Genomic DNA, 10409 nt, shown 5'->3' with positions numbered 1-10409 from the left:
GTTAACACAAAGCCCACATTAAACCGGTTTGCGGTGAAAAAAGGTTGGGGACCCCTTTATTGTAGTTTACATGTCAAAGATCCTCTTAGAGTACAAACAAACTCCAAGGAGAAAGTAACGATAAAAATCTTACTAGACGTTTAGATGCTTTCTTTTAGTAACATGTTTATGCAGTCATACAGATCAAAGCACAACCTAACCCCAAAACTTTAACCTAAACTGAAAACTTTAAGTATTTGCAGTGATTTTAACCTACTAATTGCATCATATTAAGAAATGGATTTAAATGAATCTTCCCTAATTTGTTTAACGCATTTGCTAAAGTAGTGATAAGAATTTATGGCCCATTTTTATTGTATTTCTTCTATCACAAGATTTGCAAAAGTAACAAAAAGTTAAATGTGAACCCATATTTTTTGGACTTCCATTTGTTGGAGAGAACAGGAAGGATGCTATAATGTAAGAAAACAAAAAACATATACATAAACATATAGAAAAGGGCAGTCATTTTATTTTTTTAATGAAACTGTCACAAAACAAAAGTTCCAAAACAAACATTGTTAGGCATATGCTTCATTCATCTTCAAAGTCACAGATACCTTGTGCATTTAAAAAAAAACTTTGCTCTACTGGAGCTTCCTCGCCAACATTACGCACAAAATGAACACCATAAGTCATTCAGACATGAATCTTTAATAAACATGCCAGACGTAAACCAGGAATGACAAAGATACAAGCAGGATAGTAAGCCTACAAATAAAAGAGAATAAACACTGTCCAAAAATGATCGGCCTCTTACACGCACATTGGATTTATGTCATAAAAAAGGACTATAGACTCATGATACAACGGTAGATGCTGCTGGGACACTGCAAGAATCGCTGTGACTGAATCTTATTGATTAGACAAGTGGTCATTTCAGTAGTGAACGGATAACTGCAGTTATTCACTGTCACTCGCATCGCTCGAGGCAGAGCCTTGATCACTGCCACTGCCGCTCTGAGCCTGAGCGTCAGAGTGATCACTGCTGCGGTCACTATGAGCCGGAGATGCACTGCGACTTCTGCTGCCCCCTCTGTTCCCGCCCTCATCCTCGCTGCCGCTGCCCTCGTCACCGCTGCTCCTGGCAGAGTTTTTGGGGCCGTTGTCGTCACTGTCGTCGTCACTGCCGAAGATTTCTTCCTCATCTCGCAGCTCTCTGGTCCTGTCCTCGCCGCTCTCACTTCCACTGGCGCTGGATTTCCTTCTCCTCTTCGGCTTGCTGTCCTCTTCCTCTTCTTCTTTTCGTTCGCGCACTTCATCCTCCCTTTCTGATTCACTGCCAGAGTTCTCAGCCTCACTGCCGCTGCCCTTCTCTTTCTCATCCCCTAGAAAGAGCGAAGAAAATGATATTAAAATTTTATCACAAAACATATTTTGAGCTGAAAACTCACCTGAGTCTTGCATGTCTTTATCCATGTCCATGTCTTCTTCTTCGTCTTCTGGCTCATGGTTCTCCAGCTGAGCTTTACGTGCATCCTGGGAATTGTGATCCACATTTTGTTTTTATTTCTGCCATTCTAACATACTGATTAGTATGAAACTAATAAATATAACTGTTTAATGCCATTTTTTAACCAACAACTTCTTTTTAAATATATAGTTTCCATATATTAAATCTGGAAAGCAAAAAAGTCGTACCTGTGCCTCGAGTTCCTTCTCATTCATGTCTCTGTGTTTACAGACCAGAACAGCGTTTGTAGTCGACTGAGCTCCTGCCTTAGCGCGTCTCTTGCTCAGACGCACCCTGTAGGTCAAACATGAAAATATAATCAGTATTTAAACAAAAGGAGTCTCCTCTAGAGATCATTAATAATTAGTAGTTGTCTTCAAATGAGCTTGCCTCGTTTCCAGCTCATTGTAGTAAACACCATCTCCGTCTCTGAAGATGAAGAAGTAGTTCTCTTCGTAACCCTTGCTGGCCTTGTTTTTCACGTTCCAGTTGTATTCTCTTGCGATCTTGTAATCGTATCTGTAACATAAAGAAAGTTGAGTTTTTCTGTGGATTTCAAAGCTGAGCGACAATTGCGTTACTCACAGATCTTCAGGCATGTAATCCATTCCCTCGTCACAGTCCCTCTTGCGCTTGCGAATTGTGTCTTCGTTAGGCAGGAAGTAGGCCACAAACTGATTTCCCTCCTCGTCCATCATACCTCTAAACCACAAAATGACAAAAGAAGTTAAAATAAAATGCAACAGACGGGGAAGAATGAGGTGAGCGGTAAGACTAGACCTCTAATACTGACCTGATCATGGCTTGAGACATCATCTCCACACCAGCCGGTGCTGTCATGTCTTTAGGCGCAGGATCAGAGTCAAAGATGACTTGGGCACACGGGTTGATCCACATCTGAGGAAGATAAAAATATCAATAGCTGCGCTTGATGTGATGGGATATTTACAAGCAGCTTTTCAAATAACTTTATTGTCACAACATCGGAATGCAAATATGAAAAGTTAAACATTATTATAACATTACTAGAATAATTGTAATGGTTTACGGCCAATTGTCCATTTGAACAGATGCTCAGTGTAATTTAACTACCTTATCTTTTCTTATGGGAATGTAAATAAGCCGTTTAGAGTAGGAGTGTTTGTAACTATAAGGACAACAGAAATCCAGGTGTTTCCTAGACAAATCATTGTTCACGATCACATTAAAGCAGCTCAATAAAAGCAGTAGGAAAACAAAACAAAGAACCTTTAGAAACCAGATTATTCATCTCGCTTACCTTGAAGTCTGGGAACACAGGTAGTACCTCCACTGGCGTAACTCTGGGTTTACTGTAGTGCGTTGAAATCTTAAAAAGAAGAAACAATAAGCCAAGCATGAATGCACAGTTATTTTTCCTCATTTTACGTTGACCTGTGACGTGAGATAGTTAGCTAGTGCAAGTTTGTAGTAGATCTCGACAGCAAAACTTCTGTGGCAGGTAGAACAAATGTCCGAAAGGGATTTAAATTTAAGAAGTTAAAAAAAAAAGTCATCAGCACAGCCGATATGACTGGACGGCTGCCTGTGGGAGTTGTCATCGGCTGAAGGCTTACACACAAGACCTTTTGTCTTAAAAATCTTACTAGACGTTTAGATGCTTTCTTTTAGTAACATGTTTATGCAGTCATACAGATCAAAGCACAACCTAACCCCAAACCTTTAATCTAAACTGAAAACTTTAAGTATTTGCAGTGATTTTAACCTACTAATTGCATCATATTAAGAAATGGATTTAAATGAATCTTCCCTAATTTGTTTAACGCATTTGCTAAAGTAGTGATAAGAATTTATGGCCCATTTTTATTGTATTTCTTCTATCACACTCTGTGACGTGAGATAGTTAGCTAGTGCAAGTTTGTAGTAGATCTCGACAGCAAAACTTCTGTGGCAGGTAGAACAAATGTCCGAAAGGGATTTAAATTTAAGAAGTTAAAAAAAAAAGTCATCAGCACAGCCGATATGACTGGACGGCTGCCTGTGGGAGTTGTCATCGGCTGAAGGCTTACACACAAGACCTTTTGTCCTTCACCACGCTGTCATTGACAGGTGACTTTATTTGGCAGTGGCATCATCTTGAACTTGAAAAAATAACTTGGGGCAAGACAGTAATAATAATCCAACCTAACAAATGAATGGTGCACACAGAACTGCAACCTCTCATGATACATCCCTGCCCAATAGCGAAAGCTGATTGATCACTACCATATTGATAAAATATTAACACACACATATATAAGCAATTAGATCAGTTTTTATAACATAACGAACAAAATGATTCGCATCTGACAGCTTCAAGTGTAGTCTACAATAGTCACAGACGTTTTGTGAAAGAGCATTATGTCAGTCATATCAAACTAAAGCCGCAGCTAGGCGCAGTAAAATACGTTTTTCCTCATGTGAGCAAAGCCATCTCCTTAAAAAGCACAATTATTTGAATGCACCATCACACAATGGCAGGATTTGTTAACAAAATACGTGTGTGTGTTGCGCAGTCAAGCCACACACTTTAATGAAGCAAAGAGACGATCAGACAATCTTCATCATCACTGCTCATTGCTTAAAGTTACTGATTATCAGTTTTACTCTAGTCACATTTTATCTTAAGATGTTTCAAACAAGCCCATGAATGTTTATGTCAATTAAGTATTTGTGTCGATAAACCCATATGTAAAATATAAACAGTGTATGATTCAAGTCAGTTCATCCAATTTAAATTCACGTTTTCATTTATTTATTTCTGATCGCAGAGAGGAGAATCACTGGTTCTGGTTCATTTAAATAAGATTGAAATAATTAAATGAGGGCGTGGAAAGGGACGAACACATCTGTGCTGAATTCTACGTTAATTTGGATGAACAAAGGCCAAGTTCTTGGATTCGTGTCATGCACAGATTCATACATGTGAATATTTTTTTTGCGTGCAGAATGTACGTCTGGAAACATCTGCAAGAAGAAGGTCAACTGCTGGTGATCGCAAATGACAGCAGGCTTAAAAGCAACCAAACAGCTTTTGCTAATTAGCAGGGATGCATCATGGGAGGTTGCACTTCAGTGGGCAGCATTGTGTTCCCCGAGTTCTGTTGTCAAGTTTACGGTGAAAAAGCTGGCCAGATAAAGTAATCTGTCCATGACAGTTTAGTAAAGGACAAAATTGCCCTACTTGTTTTGACTACAGCGGTGACAATTAGCTACAGCATGGTCATAGATATGGAATAAATTACTAATCAGTGAATGTCTTTTGGTGCAAAAAAGGTTGGGGACCACTGATCTAGCTGACAATAATTAAATTGGTGTTTTTTTCGTCAAATATAAATTACTTCAGTAATCCATAATCAGGCAAACGTCCCTATGGTGTAAAAGAATCTAAAGAGGTCCTGAAAGTTATTGCTGCTCAATCAAAATATAGCAGCTGCATTGTTCTCCCATCAATGAACAAGCCATTCAAAATTAAGAACTTTTATCACATGGTTCATACTTTGCAGTAGCAAGCTATCCCTATTGAGATCGAGTGGAAGGCTTGCCGTCACAATTGCTCACAGAGCAATGTAACGTAAAAATCCTCCACTCAATGACGGAAGTATTTTATAAGGAAGCATATTTACTTGTAATCCTATTTCTTAATGTAAAGAGCCCACATTTAGTAAGAGACATTTTATAACTAAATAATAAACAAGGCATCCCACTATATAACAATACTAGAAGGCCAGGTCAATAAGTCAAGCCATTTCTAATCATGATTAAGATGTAACTTACTGATTTCTGTGCATCTTCAAACGTCTTCTCAATGGCAGAAATTTGGCTGTCTCTGTCCTTGTAGATCTCCTCCTCTGTGAACTGTTGTTTGACAGACACTCCGATCCTACACGGTGCCAGGTCACAGTAATTAAGCACATTTCTGACAAGTGTTCGTTTCAACCAATAAATCTTTTAACAAACTTACTTGACTTCCACTTTTTCATTGCACACACCATATCTGTTGAACTCAGTTGAAATGTATTCTGTCTTTCTCATCCATGGTACCACTTTGGCGTGCTGCTGAGATCTTTAGAACAAAACAGACATCCACAATTTATCCATCATACTGTTATCCATGAGAAAACAATACTCATTGAATGATTCCCACCTCTTGGAACTTGAAGGAGCCTGGATGTCTTCCTCCAACAGTTTTTCATCTGCTGGATCCAAAATTACTGAAGAAAAAGAAAAAATCTTCAGAATATAATGCATTCTAAAACAACTGTTGTTTTGATTTTTTTTAATTTAAGTGGTTACTACAAATTTGAATGTTATGCAAGTGATTTATCACACACATACAATTTTAAAACTACATTCTAAATAACATGATTATTTTTCTTTTGCATCATCCACCTCTGTCCTCTCATGATCATCCTCCATTGTGACACCTAAGGTGGTTTCGGTTATCTCCAACTGCAACATTCTTCTGCACACTTGTAACTTGCTGAGCATCTGAACCATATACCAAAGCAAAGCTCAGTACTACAACCAGGGACTTCCCTTTTGGTTTTCATAATAAAAAAAATGAATGTTTAAACTCTCATTTCAGATTTAAGAAAGAGTGTATCTAACTAAATTGACATAGTGGCTGAGGGTTTAAGCATATAATGATTACCGTCACAATGTGGATACTTACTGGTGGGGTCAACGCGATAAGTGTCAGGGTTAATGAGGTCGATAGTAACACCAAGGTCAGGCTCTGTCAAAAGCTCATGCTTGTGCTGTTTCTCCAATGACGTGGCTTTATACTGAACAAATCTGCCACAACAGAAGAGTGGAATGTCTTTACATCATGGTCTTGTGGGAGGAAGAGAGAGGAACTGGAGTCTTACCTGTGCTGGTCGAATGGATAAGTGATGAATTTTGGATCGAATGGGATGTCAGGCAAGCTGTTGCAGTATTTCACCCGACATACTACCCCAGACCTTTCAAGAAAAATATTTTTTTAAATGTGTTATTGTGCACCTGAAGAGGTAGCATTTAAATAAAATTGCGGAAAAATTATAATATAGCCAAGAAATCACCTCTCTGGTACTGTCCGGTGAGACGAAGGGCGACTGGAAAAACAAACAAACAGGTATTTCAATGACTGCTATTTTCTTATTATTTATTAAACTTCCATACGTTCAACACACTGTTTGTATAACAGTGTATAACACTTGGAATTAACTAAATGTATAAGATAAGTAGACGCATATTTTCGTCTAAAACCTCCACTATTTTGCACTTGAAAGCAAATGTTATTTTTTGACAATGACAAAACGTTTAGGCAACAATAATAAACATTAAACGGCGCAATATTCTTTGCAGAAATCTAACTTCGAGCATCTCTTCCTACCTGTGACCGTCCTCCCGTTGTGCTTGAGACTGAATCGTTGGCGCCATGTTGGATCGCAAAACAGCGAACAAGTCGACAAGAGTGAGGTGTGGATCATAAGATTTACCACAAAGCGGCTAAATAATCCTCAAAATAAATACGGTAACTAAAAAATGCAGCCTTCCATCCGAAAATGTGAGGGAACGGGTTCTATTCCCGGTAGAGCAGGATGTTGACCCGTTCTTGAGTGAAGCCCATACCATGTGTTTGAAAGAGCGCCCCTGCAGTTCTGGAGACTCACTGTCGACTTTAGTTAGATGCAACAAAATTATGAAACATAAAAATAAGCGAAGACACAAATTGATATAAAAATTGTCAGGGGCATAAAACGGTTTAAAATAACATTCTTAAAAAAAAGTGTAATAGCCGAGATCTAATAAAGTCAAATATAATGTAAGTAAGTCATTTGTATTTATATAGCGCTTTTCCAGACCACGGTCACAAAGCTAAATATTAAGCAGTGGGATAAAAACAACACTAGAGTTAAAATAAAATATACAATTCCATAATAATACATTATTAAATGCAAATGTATCACATATGTATTTAAAAAATAAAACAATGTAGCTTACTATACTCAATATGCTTATCTTAAATTGCCATAATATAAAAAAAATGTAAATAGAACTAATTAAATAAAAAATACTACAAAAAGTTAGTAATAACCAATTGAGACCCTTAATGTTGGTCTAAATTATAAGATTTCTTACGGTCCATTTTGTTTCTTCGATGACAATCAATGGCTACACGATTTTGAAAATCCATGCATTTACATTAAATTTAAATAAATCTTACATGTGAATATGAAGACAAAAATACAGATGTATTGAAAACTTCTTTAATTTGAACAGTGACAAAGGATAGAAACCAAAGACATTATTGAATACCTTTTTTTTTTTTACATACCTGTACATTTTTGAATTGTATAAGGAAATGAAACAGGTGACAAAAATTGGGTTATCAAATCAAATTGGTGTATTTGAGTACCTTTATAGCCCATTTTAGCCCGAAAATAGTTGAAGACGATTCTTTTTTTTTTTTAGGAGAGAATAGTATGCTTATACAATATATTTACACATATTTATACTGTAAGTTGTGCTTACTGCACCAACTTCTACGCGATTCAAAGCCCACCAATAACACTTTCAAGCCGTTATTTGTGAGTAAACATACCAACCACATCAAGGTTGAAGAAGATCATTATATTTCTTATATGAATACAAATCTTTGCTACTCTTTACACCAACCATTTATTTTGTAAATGTTAAGTTATACATCTTCTTAAAAATCAACTAAGATTTTAAAATATTTGTAAAAATCAAACGTTGCATAGAGCTACAGTATGATTGGAACACCATACCAATGATAGTCTAAAACTGTTTAAAGTTTAAAAGAAAACAAAAGGTGTTACACAGGTTAGTGTGAATTCTATGACTCATGGACATCTTGACTCATCTTTACTGCATGAAAGACGCAAGGCCCCAGCTTCTTAAAGTGTTTTTCAAAAGAATACTACTTAAGCATTTATCTGATTGACACTGGGTGACTGAATCCTTTTTTCATCTCTTCATCTCTTTCAGGTCTGCATCTCTCTCTGGATGAGTTCATCAATTCTGTAAGGTGACCAAAAAAAACACTCACACTTCCAAAAAAGATGAAATGATGACATTGAGTATACTGTACCTCTGCAGCATGTATGCCATCTCTCCAGAATCATCTGTAAATCCCCTGCAAGATTGAAGATGACTATTACAAATACTTCCTCTTTCTTTTTAAAAATTCTAGGGTATTAGTGATCACTTTAATTAATAGAGTCTATCTAATCTAATTCTAGCACTTACCCATCTCCCCAGTTGTATATGGCCCGATCTTGGTAGAACATGGAGAGAAACAGCCACACACTTATGGTCTCCACCCAGAAGATGACAAAGATGAACCATAATGAAGAAAAAAGAAGTTCACACAACATCTTTCAGCTCTGGGGAAAAGGGGGGAAAGAATTATACAACGTTGCACATCTTGAACTGGTTAAAACTAATGTTAACATTCTCTTTGATGAAAGCAGATCATTAATAATATTGTTCAATAGTGATTTGTTAACATAACTATAATACAATAATTCTTAAAACGTTTCCTGTATTGTCATTAATTCAAAATATAAACATTTTCTCAAGTTAAATTGGAGATTATTGTCATTTTCTGGGCAACAAAATAACATTGATTAACCAAAAACATGTCCTTTTTTTAACTTCATATAGACTCAATCACCACTGAGCAGCAACATCTAAAAATGTATTAGAAAAATGAAACGCAAAGATAAGCATCACACAAACGATGTTTTAATAGGAAAATATTGCCTATATATACAACAATGCTGCCTGTATATAATGAATTTGTTAAAACTTGTTTGATCGAAGCCAGTTTTGGAATTACAAATGCACGTTACTTTTAAGACAGGCTTCTGCGTAAACAACGAGTTGTTAGCCAGGTAGCTATTTGTCGAGCTGTTGATTTAACCGAGTTAGAATGCTAACGTTAAATATGGTGACAGCAACAAACTTCAACTTCACATGAAATATTGCTTCGAAATGATAGACAACATACATTAACCACAGACTTGAGCGTGAAGTATTGTCGAAGACATGCCTCAACTTTGAGCTACTTGAGCACACACGCTGCACACGATGTTCTCGTAGCTTCAAAGCTAATAAAGTGTACTTTCGTCTGATGTTGAATGAACACTTACTGAAGTCCAGAGACAGCATTCCTCCCGCTTTACGCTTCACTTTTGTTTACAACCTCTGTGTTCGCAACTTAAGTAAAGTTGGCTCGATATTGACAGATTCGATCTTTGAGCTCTAATACCTTTTTATACGAGTTATTAAAAATAACAAAGCCCAATGTATTTTGATCACTGTTGCACTAGCTATGTACTACACCCTCATTTTTGAAGAAAACATTTGTTGATCGCACGTAAACAGCAAAAATAGCGTGAAAGAGCCTCTGCAGGCGCGGCATCAGACGAGGGACCGTCTACAAATTATTTACACTGACAAAAATGTAGTGTTGAAAAATATTGTCTGATTTTAACCAGCAGACTTTCTTTCAATTACAACTCTGATGGTCACCAAATTCATGTCACTTATGAAGTTCCTTCATATCAAGTTACTACACTCATTAGTTTTTAAAATGTTCCTCTAAATTCTTTTAAATCACTATTTTCACGCAATATTTCACATATATTTTGTGATAGCTTTGTAATTACAATTGTGATGGTCACCAAATTCATGTCACTTATGAAGTACCTTCATATCAAGTTACTACACCCATAATTTTTTTTAATTTCTTCTTAAAATTTTAAATATGACCGTTTCTGTGCAATATTTCACATACATTTTGTAATAGCTTTGTAATTACAACTCTGATGGTCACCAAATTCATGTCACTTATGGAGTACTTTATATCAAGTTACTACACTCATTA

At 36.6% G+C, this 10409-nt stretch overlaps 1 protein-coding gene and 1 long non-coding RNA gene across 2 annotated transcripts; both read right to left on the bottom strand.

Annotated features, from left to right (window-relative positions):
* Positions 1 to 489: 489 nt before the first annotated feature.
* paf1 (PAF1 homolog, Paf1/RNA polymerase II complex component) lies at positions 490 to 7108 on the bottom strand. The gene is made up of 14 exons (XM_087796194.1): positions 6888 to 7108; positions 6574 to 6606; positions 6382 to 6474; positions 6186 to 6307; positions 5658 to 5724; positions 5475 to 5576; positions 5288 to 5393; positions 2772 to 2840; positions 2286 to 2389; positions 2078 to 2194; positions 1883 to 2011; positions 1681 to 1786; positions 1434 to 1518; positions 490 to 1367 (listed from the first exon to the last, which is right to left on the bottom strand). The coding sequence occupies exons 1-14, from the start codon at positions 6932 to 6934 to the stop codon at positions 943 to 945; spliced, it is 1605 nt and encodes a 534-aa protein (XP_087652320.1). The 5' UTR covers positions 6935 to 7108; the 3' UTR covers positions 490 to 942.
* A 642-nt stretch (positions 7109 to 7750) lies between these two features.
* On the bottom strand, positions 7751 to 9923 carry LOC148076049 (uncharacterized). Its single transcript, XR_015711859.1, has 4 exons — positions 9673 to 9923; positions 8768 to 8904; positions 8610 to 8654; positions 7751 to 8539 (listed from the first exon to the last, which is right to left on the bottom strand). It is a non-coding gene; the product is annotated as an uncharacterized LOC148076049 (long non-coding RNA).
* Between the last annotated feature and the right edge of the window lie 486 nt (positions 9924 to 10409).

Source organism: Callionymus lyra, chromosome 7 (assembly GCF_982586985.1).
Source record: "Callionymus lyra chromosome 7, fCalLyr1.hap1.1, whole genome shotgun sequence".
In the NCBI taxonomy this organism is placed as follows: domain Eukaryota; kingdom Metazoa; phylum Chordata; class Actinopteri; order Syngnathiformes; family Callionymidae; genus Callionymus; species Callionymus lyra.
This window is presented reverse-complemented; position numbering and strand designations above follow the sequence as displayed.

Bases quoted from the DNA above. Each gene is read 5' to 3' on its own strand.
- paf1 (XM_087796194.1), bottom strand. From the start codon at position 6,934: ATGGCGCCAACGATTCAGTCTCAAGCACAACGGGAGGACGGTCACAG. The intron at 5,577-5,657 runs GTGGGAATCATT...TTTGTTCTAAAG, and splicing joins GCTCCTTCAAGTTCCAAGAG to ATCTCAGCAGCACGCCAAAG. The intron at 1,519-1,680 runs GTACGACTTTTT...CACAATTCCCAG, and splicing joins AGAAGGAACTCGAGGCACAG to GATGCACGTAAAGCTCAGCT.